This window comes from Drosophila busckii, chromosome X (assembly GCF_011750605.1).
Source record: "Drosophila busckii strain San Diego stock center, stock number 13000-0081.31 chromosome X, ASM1175060v1, whole genome shotgun sequence".
Classification (NCBI taxonomy): Eukaryota; Metazoa; Arthropoda; class Insecta; order Diptera; family Drosophilidae; genus Drosophila; species Drosophila busckii.
Window position 1 is genome coordinate 4331839 of NC_046608.1, and position 15864 is coordinate 4347702.

General features: G+C 39.0%; 1 protein-coding gene across 1 annotated transcript; it reads right to left on the reverse strand.

Moving 5' to 3' along the window:
• Nucleotides 1–2090: 2090 nt before the first annotated feature.
• LOC108604934 (SWI5-dependent HO expression protein 3) lies at nt 2091–10988 on the reverse strand. Its single transcript, XM_033294368.1, has 5 exons — nt 10958–10988; nt 9664–10225; nt 3419–3854; nt 2479–3360; nt 2091–2445 (listed from the first exon to the last, which is right to left on the reverse strand). The coding sequence occupies exons 3-5, from the start codon at nt 3824–3826 to the stop codon at nt 2116–2118; spliced, it is 1620 nt and encodes a 539-aa protein (XP_033150259.1). The 5' UTR covers nt 3827–3854; nt 9664–10225; nt 10958–10988; the 3' UTR covers nt 2091–2115.
• Between the last annotated feature and the right edge of the window lie 4876 nt (nt 10989–15864).

Consider the following 15864-nt stretch of genomic DNA (forward strand, 5'->3'; position numbering starts at 1 on the left):
GCAAATCGCGACTAGAGCTGGACCGAAAATCGATGCTAAAATCGAAATTGAAATTTTAAATAATCGCTACATTTAAATCTAATTTAAATCAAAATCTTTAACTGCACTCATAAACATTTAAAAACACAGTATTGAATTCGAAAGTTAAATACGCTATGGTATAAGCTACATCGTTGGCGATAACATAAACTTGCTAATGCTTATCGATAACGCTGCCTGATCAGCTGTTATCTGGCAACACTGTCAGCTGCAACTGCCGCGCATTATTCAAATTTATACTTTTACGCGCGTTATTCAAATTTACACATGTTTTAAAAGTAGTTTTATGCTTTCCATTTTTATTAAATTGTGTTTGCATACAAAAATTGTATAAATGATTATCATACTATTTTTGTTTTGTAAAATTGTGGTTACATATTTATTTTGTATATTTTATTACTAGCAAATATGCAAATGCATAAATAGCATTTATACAGTTTTTTTTCTTTGTTTTTACTGCGCTAGACTAAAGAATACAGTTATGCAGCGGTGACTAGCAACACACACTCTCATAGGCTATATATACTAGTAACTGGGGATAAGGTTGCCTGTGTTATATTATATATGTATATATAATTATGTTATTGTTTTAATATTAAGTACATTAAAATTAGCTACAGTTCTTTGGAGGGTTTTGGGTCTGGGGCCATTTGCATATAAATATTTTTGTTGTTTTTTTTTTGTTTTTTGTAAATTTACACATATATAAAAAAAAATACGCATAACAATTTCACTTCTTTTTGTTTTCTTCTTCTTTTTCAATTCAAACAGTTTAGTTTTTCTTTTTGTTTTTAAGGACTAGATTAGGAACCACATTTGTACAGTTATATTTTGTTTGTTGTAAATTGTTTTATGTTTTATCTACATGACAATTCAGCGAAGTAACGTAATTTAAGTTAAATGTACATAATGACATAAATGAAAACTATTTCTTTTTGGGCCTTCGTTGCATAATTCATTTGGTTTGCAGCATAGAACAAAAAAAAAAAAACTTAATCTCATAAATAATAAATAAAAACTTAGAAATAAAATTTGGCAAGCTTTGCGTTGAATGGCAAACAAAATTTTGGTTGAGCTGTAAAAACTAAAAGGCAAAAAAAAAAACGATAAGTAATAATAATTACAGACTCTTAGACAATTGTTTGGCACAGACAAAACTAAGGTATACGATAAATAAATATATAAAATATAAAGTAAGGCATAATTAGTAAGCTAGAGTTAACAAGAAATTAATGATGGCAATTAACGATAATAATTATTGTGGCAAAGTAAACAGTGAAGAGAAATTAACATGCTAGACTAGTAGCTATAGAAAAAAAAATAGATAGTAAGTTTAAAGACTAAGGCTTAAGTTCACGTGGGTGACTGACGTTCTTGTTGTTGTTGTTGTTGGTCTAGTTGCTGTTGTTGTTGCTGTACGACTTGCAGCAGCAGCGCTGATGCTGCCTCTGCCGGCAGCATGGGCACATTTCTCCAAGCGCCATTGCGCTTGGCGCGTTTGGCAGGTATGGGCGATAACGATGGCGACGGCGATGGCGATGGCGATGGTGATGGCGTTGGCGTTGACGTTGCTGTCGAGACGATGCTGGTGGAGGATGCCGCTGTCGATATGGGCGTGGGTGGAGTTAGGCCGCCTACAACTTTTACATCCCTAAGCAAATTATCCGAGTCAAACTCAAAGTCTGGCAGCATCAAGTCGCTGATGGGCTCCATTGCTTGCAATTCAACATGCAGCAATTCGGTTGCTGGCAGATGCGGCGACAGCAATTCCACAAGCTCAGCATCAGAATCATCCTCATCATCATCCTCATTCTCATCATCATCATCATCATCATCATCGTCAGCTATGTCAATACAATCAATTTCATTATCTATGTCAACAATGGAGATGATGTCGCTGTCGCTGTTGCTTTTGTTGCTGCGTATGCTGCGACTGCTGCAGCTGGTGACGTCAACAACATCGTGCGTACTATCGCTGTCGCCAGCATCGTAGCTTGGTGTTGCTGCTGCTTCTGCTGCTGCTTCTCCTCCTCCACCATCGTCATCGTCATCGTCATCATAATCGCTGGCTGCGGACTAGCTGCTGCTTGACTGCGTTTGCATCGCATTCACAGCGCTGACATTGGAGGCGGCGGCAGCGCTGACATTGACGCCTGCGTTTAGCACATTGCTGCCGGGAAAGTGACAAAGGCACGCTGGATTTGGATAATGTCCGGATTGCGCGTCCAGTTTCTTGGTCAACGTTTGCCAATACTCGATTTGCGCATTCAGCAGCTCAATCTTGCGCTTGCGCTCCTCGACAGCCAAAGTCATCATATACTCATTATGCTGCCCACGTGAGCTGCTGCTGCTGTTGTTGTTGTGATTGTTGTTGTTGTGGCTGCTGTTGTTGTGACTGCTGCTGCTGCTGTTGTTGTGATTGCCGCTGCTGTTATGATGGCTACTGCTGCTGTTGTTGTTATTATTATTATTGTTGTTACTGCTATTGTTGTTGTTGTTGTTGTTGTAGCCATTGTAGCCATTTAGATTAACTGTTGGCATGCTGGCATGCGTATGTTGCTGCTGCAGCTTGTCGCGACTTTGTTGCAAGCTCAGCAGCAATGGCACCGCTGCTGCAGCGCTGTTGCTGCCATTTGTTGCAGCCGCTTGCTGCGCACGTTGCAGTCGCGGCAGCTGCAGCGTGGGCGTGCCCAGGCGCGTATTGTTGCTGCTGCTGCTGTTGTTGTTGTTGTTGTTGTTGTTGTTGCCGCTGCTGCTTGCTTGCAATGCAGGCGCATGTTGCACTGCCGACAAGCCCAGGCCATTGAGCAGCATATGCTGCTGCAGTTGCTCCGCAGTCAGCGGTATAGCTAAGCTGCCATTGCTGTTGTTGCTGCTGCTGCTGTTGTTGTTATTGTTGTTGTTGCTGTTGCTGCTGCTTACAGCGCCATTCTGCAGCGTTTTGTTTATATTGGCAAAGGCACCGACGCGTATGTTGCCCACTGTCGTGAGCGTTATGTCCGCCTTGGGCATGGACATGTAGCTGCCGCCACTGGAGCTGGACGTTTTGTTGGAGCAGACGGGCGAGCTGGCGGCGCGTGGCAGCGGATCGCTGGCCAGATTGCTGCTGTTGATGCTGGGCAAGGATTGCTGGCGACGATCTGTAGCATACAGCACCTCATCCTCCTCCTCCAGGCACACTTCGGGTGCCTTAGGACTGGGACAATCATCATCGTCGTCATCATCCATGCAATCCATGCCATTCTCTGTCTGCTCATTGTCGCTTATAGTTTCCGATTTGATCAATATTATGTCTGTATCCATGCCCTCGTATACATGTGGCTAAAATCAAATGCAGTTTTTAGTTTTGGTGCTACGAGTCGTGGCCGCTAATACTCACCTTGGAGTCCTCGTAGTCATCATCGCCCAAATGGCGTCCATTGAGCGCCACTTGGCTGCCAGTGCCGGCGCCATCGGGCGACATTTGCTCTGCTATATATTGCGCCACCGAGTCCTGCTGCGAGAGCGTATTCAATAGATCCATAAAGCTGCGATTTCCCTTATCATCGCCGCACAGATCCTTTTTGAGCAGCAGCTTCATATTTTTGTACAGCTGTCGCAATTGTTTGGCACTGCGCTGATGATAGACCTTGCCATTGAACTCCTTGGCGATTTGCAGCCAGACCTCGTCCTTTTTGCGATTCGATTCCGCATCCGTGCGCTTGTTCTCGATCACATCCTTGTACTGGGCCGCATACCCGAGCACCATGTTGCGCTCCCGTTGCGTATAACGGGGAGTCTTCTCCATTTTTAGCCGTTTGCAAGACGTCTTGAAGCTGCACGAAAAGAAAAATCAAAGAAAATAATTAATTTATGGCACAACCGACTGTGTAAGACTCTGTAAGCTGCATTGCATTTGCATTTATTCAACTAAATTGTATATTTAAAGTTTAATACAAATTATATTTGCTATGATACAACCGACAGAATGAGACCCTTTAAATAGGAATTAGCATAAGAATTTCATCCCTTTATATATATTCGAAAATATTCTATTTATTTAACATAATTTGGTAGCATACTTAATCCACAGCGTCTGGATTTACAATTGCTATGGGCACAACCGACAGCGCGAGACCCTGTATATAGAATTTATGTAAGCATTCATATATGTATATATATGTTCATATATGTATATATATTCATAAATATTCTATTTATTGAACTAAATCATAAGAGTTATATTTTCTATAGGCACAACCGACAGTATGAGACCAAGTAACTTTTATTAATTTGTTACTTATTTTTTATTCTTCATTCTTAACGCATTTCTTCTAACTTTATTGCTTATAAAATTATTTTTTTATATTTTTTTAAGTTAATAAATAATTTATTTATGCCATAAGTTTGATAAATTAAATCAGCAATTTAAATATCTAACTTAAGCCTTAACTTTGTAATAAGCTAAATAAAAAATAAAACAAATATTGCTATTTAAATAAAATAATTTATAAATATATATTGGTGTGTATTTGTTTATAAACTGACCCAGCGCAATTGAAAAGCAGTAAATGCGGCAGATATTTGTGCTTTTAATAATAAAGAAAGACAACAACAAGCAGCCAAGTTAAAAGAAATACAAAATCAAAACAAGTGACAATGTAAAAGAAAAACAAGAAAAACAAAAAAAAAAAGTGCTTAACTCTTTTATGCCGCGAACAGCGCTCAGCGATTATTGATAACGCGATATATAGCTGTATGTGTGTGTGTGTCTGCATGTGTATGTGTGTGTGTTGGGTGTGGGGCTTAAGTAAGATAAGCTAGCGACGCAGTTGGACTGACAGCCACCCTCAGAGCCAGCAGCCCACACATGCTCCTGTCAAAGCCAGCAACAAGCGCCGTTAGCCTTGATTGGCGTCTAAGCTGAACTCACACACACACGCAGACAAACATGTGACTTTATTTCCAATTAAATGTATTTTGTAGTTTCTATTGATAAGCAGCGGCGTCAGAGCTTTTATCGATTGCTTGAAGCTAAGAAGGGGTTAAAAGTCCGAGTTTAAGTTCAAGCTGCAAGCTTTGAAAGCTTTAAAAACCGAAGCCAAGCTTGCAAGCTTCACAACATATGTTTGCTAAATATGCAGGCGCATATTTAAAAACAATAATGTGTGCGTGTGTGTGTGTGTGTGGCGGCGTAACATTATATCTAATCTCAATTGGAGATTAACGTGCCAACGCACACACGCGGCAAAGTGAGAGCGAGAGAGTGAAGCGCACACATGTTTGTATTTATTAATAATACTCACGCTTTGGAGACAGCGGCTAAAGCCGGGCAGAGCTTGAACGTAAAACGAAGCAAACACACACAGACAGGCACACACACACACACAATTTGAATAGTGCAAACAGTGGGTGGTAGGGTGGCTTGTTACGTTGAGCTTAGGTTACGTTTTTTGTTTTTTTTTTTTTTTTGTGGGCTGCTGCAGTTAACGGGACGGCGACGGCGACGCGATAACTTCGCGAGCGGCAGCAACGAAGCACAAAGCTTGACTGAATTCGAGCAAATAATGGCTGGCGCTCAAAAGTACCGTTGCCCAACAACAACAACAACAACGATGGCAAGCAAACAAAAATAGGAATACCGCGCAGGCCAACAGCAACAGCCCAGCCATACGGCCCCGCATAGAACGCACACACCGACAGCGACACACACACACACACACACACTCTTATACATGTGACACAGCTGGGGCCTGAGTTTGAATGAGTCCGTCTGTTTGCACGCTGACTGCGAAGCGAGCGTCGTTGTACGTTTTGCTTTTGCTTGTATGTATGAGACGTAATTAAAGCTTGAAACCGAGTTTACAACAACAACCCCACACACAGCAGAGCTCGTAGCAGCGCACAGAACGCAATGGCAGCGACGCTAACGAATGACGCGCTGCTGCTGCCATCCAAGCTGAGCGCATGTGTGAGCGAGCGAGAGCGAGCATACACCATAACGGAGAGCGCGAGTGCAAGCGAGCTCCACTCTAAACCAAAGAGCGAGGCTTGCTGCTGTTGCTTGCTGCTGCTGCTTCTTCTGCTTTTTTATATTCTTCTTCTTTTTTATTCCAAACAGGAGGCAAACGTATGCAGAGCAACTAAAGCCGCGTGTGGGGCAAAAACAATGAGCGCAGTTTATAAATAAATGCAATGTACACACACACACACACACAGACACATAGCGAAAGAGCGTGCAAGAGGTAGAGAGCGCGACAAGCGCAACTCAATGCTGGAGTTCGGCCGCCCGCACACCCACAGTTTCAGTTTTAAGCGCAGCAGCTACTAAGTAAGGGTTGACGACGGCTGCGACGTCGACTGCAGCAGCGAAGAAACGAAGAGCTGAGCGCACTAAACTGAAGACTGACGTGGGCACCAGCAGCAGCAGCGTGGATGTAAATAGAGATGCAAAATACACACACACACACACACACACACACACATATATATATATATATTGTGTATATATAATCTCCAAGAATCTTGCAGTACACTCGATCGCGTAATAATATTTTTGTTTGTTATGCAGCGCAAAAACACAAAAAAAAATTTAGTTCAATTATTCTATGCACCGATCAAAGCGCCAAGCTAAACTATTTAGTTTCTGCTGACCTTAGGCTGCATTAATAAATAAATAATATGCAGCATTAATAAACAAATAGTCGTGGTTTTAATTAACTGACAACAAATATCAAAACATATATTTGTAACTGTAATGATTAGATAACAAATTCAAAAACAATAACTTTAGCTAAGTGTGACTGATAAATAAAAAATAAATTAAAATAGCAAAGCTTTAAATTTGCATATTTTAGAGTAAGAGTTATAGATTCTAAGACAAAATCTTATGAGAAACCGACTTTATAAGAAGCTATATATTAAAAAGAAAACTACAATTGCTAAAATAATATAAGATCTTAAATTTAAAGACGCTCTTATACATCTATGCTATTCTAATTCTATTTTAAAGCAAAGCTTAAGGCATACAAACATTGGACTTCTTCTACTAAATATTACAATTGTAATTAATTTGTTTAAATAAATTATAGTACTAATAAAGCTCGCTTTGATTGCTGGCAGCATATTAAACTTTTAAAAGGATATGCAACTTGCATTTTGTTGTAGAACGCGCATAAGCGAAGAAAGACTTTGTCGAACATGGTGTTGGTCTCACTTCCTATATATATATATCTGTTATATATAGAACATATATAACATATATGTATATATTTGTATATGCTACCCAAGAGTGTGTGGAGTGAGCTGTATAAAGCGTCAGCGATGTCGACTCAAGTTTTAAGATAAGATTAAACGGAAAATACAAAAACCCAACTGAATTGCAGACTGTGTGTGGTGTTTATGTATTGGTGTTGGTGTTGGTGTTGTTGGTGTTTGTTATCTATGAAATCCAGTTGACAATGAGCCCAAGCGCTTGTAGGCTTCTAGGCAATGGCTTTCTGCTGAGCAATGCAAACACTGAAAATTTTTCAACTACAAATACTTAAATCTATGTGCATATAATACACACACATATGCAAGTGGCTCAACAGATATATATATATATGTGTAAATGCAAGTGTATGCGGCTTACCTGAAGCTTCAAAACGGCACCTGACTCGAAGTTATCTTTACACACACGTAAAGAGAGAGAGAGAGAGAGAGAGACGACATACTTAAGCGCTACTCCAAATAGCGACCCCTTCGTCAATAACCCGCACCATGCGTCGATTGCACCCTCGCTATGTTTTAACTGGCGGAACAGGTGGAATTATTTACTGATAAGCCACTGATAAAAAAACGCGCGCCCCCCTCGTATAGCTGTGTGTGTGTGTGTGTGCGGGGGGGAGTCGAAAGGGCGGCAAAGTGTTTTCAACTGCTCCAAACAGTCGCTTGATTCAATGCGTATGAAATATTTAGAACTCTCTCTCACGCTCTCTCTCTCTCAATATTGAAAATGCGCTTGTGTGCAAATGCATATTATGTATATGTATGTGTGTGTTTATTACACAAGCGTTACAGTTACAACACTGGCTTTATCATTTCTCAATTTCTGTTGTGATCTTTTCAAAAAAAAAATTGTTACAAATCGGCAGCTCAAACAATCTTTGGCGCTTGCTAAATGAATTAATTATTTAATAAAATATAATTTAATTTGTATAAATTTGAATGCTTAGTTATAATTGATGACTTCTTTGTTCAACGTTTTGCTTGCATTTCAATTTGTTTACTAATAAACATTTCTACAATTTTCTAAATACAATTTGTTCAAATTGTTGAGCTCTTGCTATTTTATTTCATTTAATTATTGTAAATATTGCTAAATTAATTAATTGAATAATTTATTTCTAATATTTATTAATTAATTTTTGTAAATTTGAATGCATAGTTATAATTTAAACAAAATAAATGAATTATTGTTGATTTGTTTGCACTTTAATTTTGTAGAAATTGTTGAGCTCTTGTTATAAATTTTTACTTCAATTTAGATAAAAAAAAAAAAAAATATTACTGCTTTTATATAAGCAGCAAAATAATTTTTAACTTGTTGCACACTTTGAAATTTATTTTGAAAAGCAATGCTAGTAATTGTTGATTTTTAAGCAACTCAACAATTCACCAACGCTTGTTATGAATAAAAATTACTGCTACTTTTAGCTAAACAAACGAATTCTCGGCTATTGTTTTGGACTAAGAAGTAAAGCAGACGCAACTTGGTGAATTTATTGGTGATTGGTGTAAATTTTTAGTTTCACCAATGTGAGGGAACTTGTTATAATGTATTCAACTTTCAAAGCAAAAATTTGTTTTGTTGGTATTATCATTGACTTAGCCTCGTGCTAGCTTAGCCAGAACTATTTACATATACAAGTAAACAATAGATATAGTATGTGTATATATATATATATATATATATATATATATATAGTTCATATTTTGTTTGTGGTCTACTGTAAGTTGAGCGAGCTTTAGGTTGCAAACGTTTGTTGGCTCTTTGATAAGAATGGCCAAAAGCCAGCAAGTGAAGCACATAGAGTTGTGTGTGTGTATGTGTGAGCTATAAAGCGTATTGAAAGTTAGACTTGACAGTTTATACGTTTATCAGAATTTGTCAGTTGTTTTAGTTTTATACTTTAGCTATTAGTCACAGCTAATTAATTTGCTCATAAAGTGAAAAATCAATAAAATAAACTGTGCTTATAATTGCTAAAGTTCTGCAGTGTTATCAAATAAAATTTAATCTATATACACCAAAAAAAAATCTTTCAAATTTTTGCTACTGCAGCTAAATTGCAATGAGTTTCAAAATATATAAGAAATTAATTCTAAACAATTAGCAGTCAGAAATAAGCAAATTCATTTTATAACAATCAAATAGAATCAATTGCAACAAATTTATGAAAAGTGCTAAGCTTAAAAAATCTTGAAAAATATATGAAATGAATTTAGCACAGTTTTAAGCCAAAAGCTCTACATTGAATATCAAATTATTTTAATATTTTCAAACTATTGCATAAATAAATGAGCTTGGACCTTAAAATGTTTCAATTTCAGCAACTTTATAAATTGAAGTCTATATGTCTAGTTTAGGAAAATGGCGCTCACCTGAATATTTAGCCGGCTACAGTTTGAAAATCTCTGCACCACGCCCCAATGCACGGTGGTTTTGAAGGCTTCTTATGGCCTATGGACTGCTGCTGCAGTTGCTGTTGCTATTTTTGGGTTGAGCGGGGGCGAGCGGGCGGCAGCACTAGTGTGAGTGTGAGTGTGAGCGTTTGTATATATATAATGCTCAATGCTCTGGTTGGCCCATGCAGCTGCGTCAGTTAACACCGAATTGAGGTGAGTTTTTTCTTTTTTTTGGTTAGAATATATATTTTATAGCTCGGCGCGCTCAGTTGTCTGTTATTATTATTTGATTTACTTTCAAATATTTTGGCAGGCTAATGCGGCGTATGCGTAATTTGTTGTATAGCGCGCGCTCTACTGGCTGGCTGTGTATATAACTAAATGTGGGCGCTCTCTTGTGCTCTCTTTCGCTTTCTTGTACGCTTGTTGTGATTGAAGACTTTGTTTCTGCGTTGTGCGCTTTCTTTGTTGGTTTGATTACGTTTATAGTTGAGGAGGAGGCGGTGGCGGCGGCGGCGTTGTTGTTTCAAACCTTGGACTAAAATTAAAAATACATAGAACGAAATACGTTAGACAAATCGTAAACAAGCAACAGACTACACACACACACACACACACTCATATATATATAAAATACACAAAGCAGACAACAGACTGAGAATTTTTACTATTGAAAACTAGAGCACAAACTTTTTGTAAGCCTGCGACTCTTTTCGCTTCATTGGAGATAATGCGCGGCAGTGAAGCTTTGCTCGCGCTCATCGGCAGAAGCACAACTCATGCTTTGGTTCCAGGTTCTCGCCTAATATCTAATCTGTGTCGAAGCTTTATCTTATCGCCTTAAAGGTGAGCTTGTGGCTCCATACACACAAGCATAATATACTATGTGCGCAAATGCAGTCAATTCAGCGCCCACCCCCCCTAACACACACTTTGATCTAATAAATAAATAGTCTGTCTCTTTTTTTCTGTTTTTTTTGGTTACCAATACGCTGACTCACAAACTTTGTTGAATTGTTGACGCACTTGTTGCTGAGCGAGCGCTCACTCGCTCTTCTCGCTGAGCTTAGCTTATGCTCAATTGAGCGTGTGTTTCAAGCTAAGCTTTAGCTTTATAGCTACAAAGTAGCTAAAGCAAGCAGTGCGCAGTGCAATTCCTACATGAGTTTGCTTATTTGCTGCTCGTCCAATTAGCTAAATCTATATATGTTATATATACATATAAGCGGAAAATGCTGAAAAGCGCAAAGCGCGAACACAAGCGTTTTACCCTCTCTCTCTCTCTCTCTCTCTTGCTCGCTCTCGCTCTCTCTCTCTTTCGATCCGTTTGTCGGGATTTTGTTGCTTGCTCGTCGCGATCGAAATAGTCGCAGTCGCAGTCCAATTGAATACTAAAAACTGAATTCAGACAACTGACTCGACCCGGCCCGGGCCCGGCCCGAGCGCTACGAGCGGCCGAGCAGCCAACGCAGCCTGTTGGCCACGAGCTGAGCAACAGCAGCAGCCAACGGCGCATTCGCTGCCGCCAGCGCTGTTGCAAGCTATTGCCAACTCGCTCGCACTGCCATTACCTCTAGCCAGGCAATTGGGGGTCGAGTCGTTTGAAAACCAAAAGCGCCATGAGGTTTTGGCAATTTTCCAACCAAAAGTTCAAAAGAATGTGTGAGCAACAGTGAGCAGCAGCGCGAGCGCAAGAGATCGCAGCTTCATGAGCGAAAGAAAATGCTCAGCGATTCTTTTTTTTTTTTTTTTTGTTTATATGCAAGTACAGACTGAGAAAATTAATTATTGTAAACATTTTTGGCCAAGTAACAAATTCCAATTGCATGAGGCCATGCGCTAAAATGCAATTTGGCTTATACCAAAGTGTGGCTAGCAGCGTTTAAAGCCTGGCTTAGACCTAGCTGCAGCTTTAAGTTTCGCTCTCAATCCATGGCCTAAGCCTAGTGCATTTCAGCTGCTAACTGTACTTTACAAAACCTGGCAACTCTTAGGGGCAGCTGTATTGCTTACAAACAAACTGATTCGGATTTTGTTTTTGGACTTTATAAATAGACGCGGATGAGACGACGACGCGTTGAGGCGCAAACGACGGCAGAGAGAGGATCGCTTGTGGGCTGGGGCTATATGTATATAACATATATAGACGCTCGCTATATATATATATATATCTGTTTGTATGGCTAGAGTTTAAGCTTTCTGATCTCGAGAAAATTATGTTGAAAAATTTGTGGCAGCCGTGCAAGTTTTTCATGAAAATTTGAAATGCCTGCGCTTGATTGTTTTTAGTTTTTCTTTCTTTTTTTGTGGATTGGGAAACTCGAAACTAATGAGGTCGGCACGTAGACATTGCGTCATGAACGCCGCCCCCCTTAGCATATTTTTTTTTATATTTTGGGGATGACTCTTGCTCAAAACGCGCTCTCACTCACACACTGAACGCTGTCTCGCTCTCGCTGCGTTTCTTTGTCTTGTCTGGCTTTTTATAAACAAAAGTCGCAAGCGTCTTGCATTTTTTTTTTCTGTTGTTTTTCATTCTCTTGCGCACTTGAGCGCGCCTCGAATTTAAACAAGGGCTGCGCGCATGTGAGTGTGGGGGGACGAGGGCTGCGAGGTGTGTTGGCAATGCGTTGGTTATTCTTCTTTGCCAGTAGTGAGTTCAAATTTATTTTTGGCAGCATCAACAATCAAACTGGGGAAAAGTTGGGATCAGAAGCGACAACACGCACACTCACTTAGCTCTGCGCGCCTGCGTCTGCTGTGTGTGTGTGTGTTTGTTTGTATGTGTGCTTGATAACAGTTTCCCGTTTGTCTGTTTGTTTAATCCATTTTAAGGTAATTGAACTTAACTCTGTTAGATACACACACACACACACACACACACATGCAATTGTATATACATCCTATGTGGCTGCATTAGAGCCGAGCCGAGTCGGCTAGACAGAGATAGCTATAGCCTAGGCGAGCGCTGAAATGAGCGCTATAAATGGCCCAAGCCAAAAATAAACACAACTATGGGCAAGCTTTGGGCCCTCTAACCACGCATGGGGTTCGCCTCACCTAGCGCTAAGTGTCTGAGTGAGAGAGAGAGCGCCCGAGCGTTAGAGCGAGACAGCAACATGCTAAACTTAACGCTAGCTGCTGCCTTTGCCTCTAAGTTTTATATATAGTTTTTGTTTTTAAGTTTTGCTGCTGCGCTAGAAATTTTTATTTTCTATGCACAAAGTGATCTTCGTTGATTAAAACTAAAACTTGATATAACATCTAATCGTAACTGAAGTTAGTCAACTTTTAACTCTTAAGCTGTTTGTTCAATTCTGTTTATTTCAATTGAAGTTTAATACAGTTTTGTAATTTATTCTTTAGTTAGTTTTGAACTGCAATTCCCCAAAATTTCAGATACTAAGAACATAAATATAAGCAAATTTTTATTTTGCAAAATGTTTGAAAAAATATTTAAGATTTTTTAGCTGTACCTAAATTAATGTATAAAATAACAACAAATTAGACTTTGTGTTTGAAATATAAACCAAGACTCTTACTTTTAGTATAGATCTATAGTACGCTAAATTCCAAGCCTCATTTTAGAGAATTTTAAAATTAAATGCTAAGAAAAATGTAAAATATGCTAAGTTAGTTCTTTAGCTATAGCAACATTGCTAAATTGCAAGTATAAAACTGTTTAAAATTGGAAAATTCAAGTCTAAATAGCAATAGCTAAATTATTAACTAACAATTTAAACATTGTACTAACATTAATGCAGCCTGTTTAAGCTAAACCCAAGCCAATTATTGTGCTATTTCTAATAATATTAAATGTTTCTAAGCTTACAGTTACTTGCTACGATCCTCTAGGCCAGCATAACGTAAACTGATATGTGTGAAGTGAGCTTTTGAATTTTCAAACTATGTCTATATAGAGCATGGACACTGTGCGTTTTTAGCCCACGTAAAGTGGCCTGAAAGCAGCAAAAGCAACGCGAGTCCAACTCAGAATGATGATCAGCGTGGATATTTTTAGGCAAAAGCATCATAAAAACAAAAACAAAAAAAAAACTAAAGTTCTTTTGCCCTCGCAATGGTTTGAACGCTGCCAATGCTCAAATCTTGAGTTGCGCCATTAGGTGTGATAGAGCTAGCTATAGTTTAGATATATATATATGCATGTGTGTGTGTGTGTGTGTGTATGCTTTGTATATGAGGGCGTAGCTGTATAGGTAAACCGATCATGTGTATTTCTTTCTTTAGTTTTTATACTACAGCTTATTTTTATGTGTGTGTGCCCCAAAAGCCAAAGTTACAAATTTAGAATGCAATGAAATATCTATAAATGCGTGTGTGTGTGTGGTGTGTGTGAGTTGCATGTGTTGCAGCCACGCGCCTTGTAAGTAATAAATAAGTTAAGCTAAAATTGTTTTGCACTGCAACAAATCAATAGCAATTAATTTTGTAATAAAGCAACAACAAATCCCGCTTTGACAACTAAGAACGTTTGGCTCAAAACGCAGCAGCGAGCAAGGCCAAGCCACGAGCTTTAAAAGGACAAAGCTCGCTATAGTATTAAACAGCGAGTGAGCGATAGTGTGTGTGTGTGTGTGTGTGTGTGTGAGAGAGAGAGAGACAGCGAGCGCAAGGGAGCGCTGAAGCCAAAGCTTGTGTTGATGTCATAACGGCGAAAACTCGCACAAAGCGCAGCCAAGGATAATGCGCCACAGCAACAATTCAACAGAAACAGACACACACATACAAGCGCGCCGACACACACATATACATACAAGCTGTAAGCCACCCAGTTTTGAAACACGTTTTAAGACATTGCCCGAAGGGGGGTTGAAACTAAGAGCGACAACAACAGCCGCATTAGAATCCGGCTCAAGGGAAGCTGCGAGCCGGGACCCGAGCTGTAACCGATGTGGGGTGGAAAATTCACACACACACACACACACACACACACACATACAGCAACTAGCATGGATTAAGTCTCAAGCAGCAAAAGTCGAGAACTACGACTGCGACTTGACAGCCCATCAATTGACAAACACTAAAATTGCTATTTCACTAAATTTAAGCTGGCAGCCTTTAGCACATAAAGTTTTTGAGCTAGACTTTGCCACACACACACACGCACACATACATATGCATAAAGTAACATCAACAGCAGCAACACATGCACATTCCAGGATTATTTGTTTACACTTGCCATTGCTTTTAATTAATTAAGAGTTGCATTGTTAGCAGCACAGGATATTTTCACTCGTTAATAATAATAAAAAAAAATATACACACTGTCTCACACACGCATAGAGCAACACACTATTAATAACAACAACAACAAAAAAAATAGTATATGATTTACTTGCAAGGCAGGCGAAACGCGCAGCAGAAAGAGAAACGAACGCGCTTAACTGTTGTCGGCAAATGGCCAGAAGTTTTTTTTGTTGTTTCGGCTTTGCCTGGCTCACGACGCGATTGTCATTCACACAAGCACACACACACACACACATGCACAACGAAACTGGCGAGCGCGCGCGCTCATATGAAGAAAAACACAAAACATATGAGCGACAGCAACTTTGGCGCCTTTATACAATTGTTTATGATAAAATGCAATTTTATTTATTAACAACTCACTTTATTGCAATTAATGCTCAGCGTGTCTGACATGTAACAGATCAATGAAGTTTGCTGATTTTAAACTACAACTTGTCTTGACAATTGCAGCCAAATCGATAACGATAACATGACAGCACTGCTGTGCTATCGTAATGGCAACACCGCTCAGCTGCTTATTGAGCGCGCTAAAGGATTTGAAATGCAAAATAAACAAAGTCTTGTTTGTTTGTAAAAATATGTTTTTATTTAATGCAAAATGAATAGGCTTATTATATTTGGTTGCATTTGCATTAGTTGGTAACAATTATATTTATTTAGAAAAAAAAAAATAATATGTCAAATTGCTGCTCGATATTGTGCAAAGCAAGTTAACAATTTGTTCGATAGCAGTTAAAGGCCAATTCTGCTTAACTGCTTTTTAAATTCTCTGAAGTATGCAATGTTTTCTTTGCTGCTAACCCACATAAAATGTTCCGTGTTGTGTACGTTTTTTAAATTATATTTTTGCTTTTGTTCATAATTCGTGGTCAATGCACAATAAAGTGTTTAAACTAATGACAAAAA

Excerpts from the sequence above, each read along its gene's own strand:
- LOC108604934 (XM_033294368.1), bottom strand. The coding sequence starts at position 3,826 with ATGGAGAAGACTCCCCGTTATACGCAACGGGAGCGCAACATGGTGCTC. Across the intron at positions 3,361-3,418 it reads ATGACTACGAGGACTCCAAG|CCACATGTATACGAGGGCAT; the intron begins GTGAGTATTAGC and ends ATTTGATTTTAG. Across the intron at positions 2,446-2,478 it reads ACAACAACAGCAGCAGTAGC|AGCAGCAGCAGTCACAACAA; the intron begins CATCATAACAGC and ends CACAACAACAGC.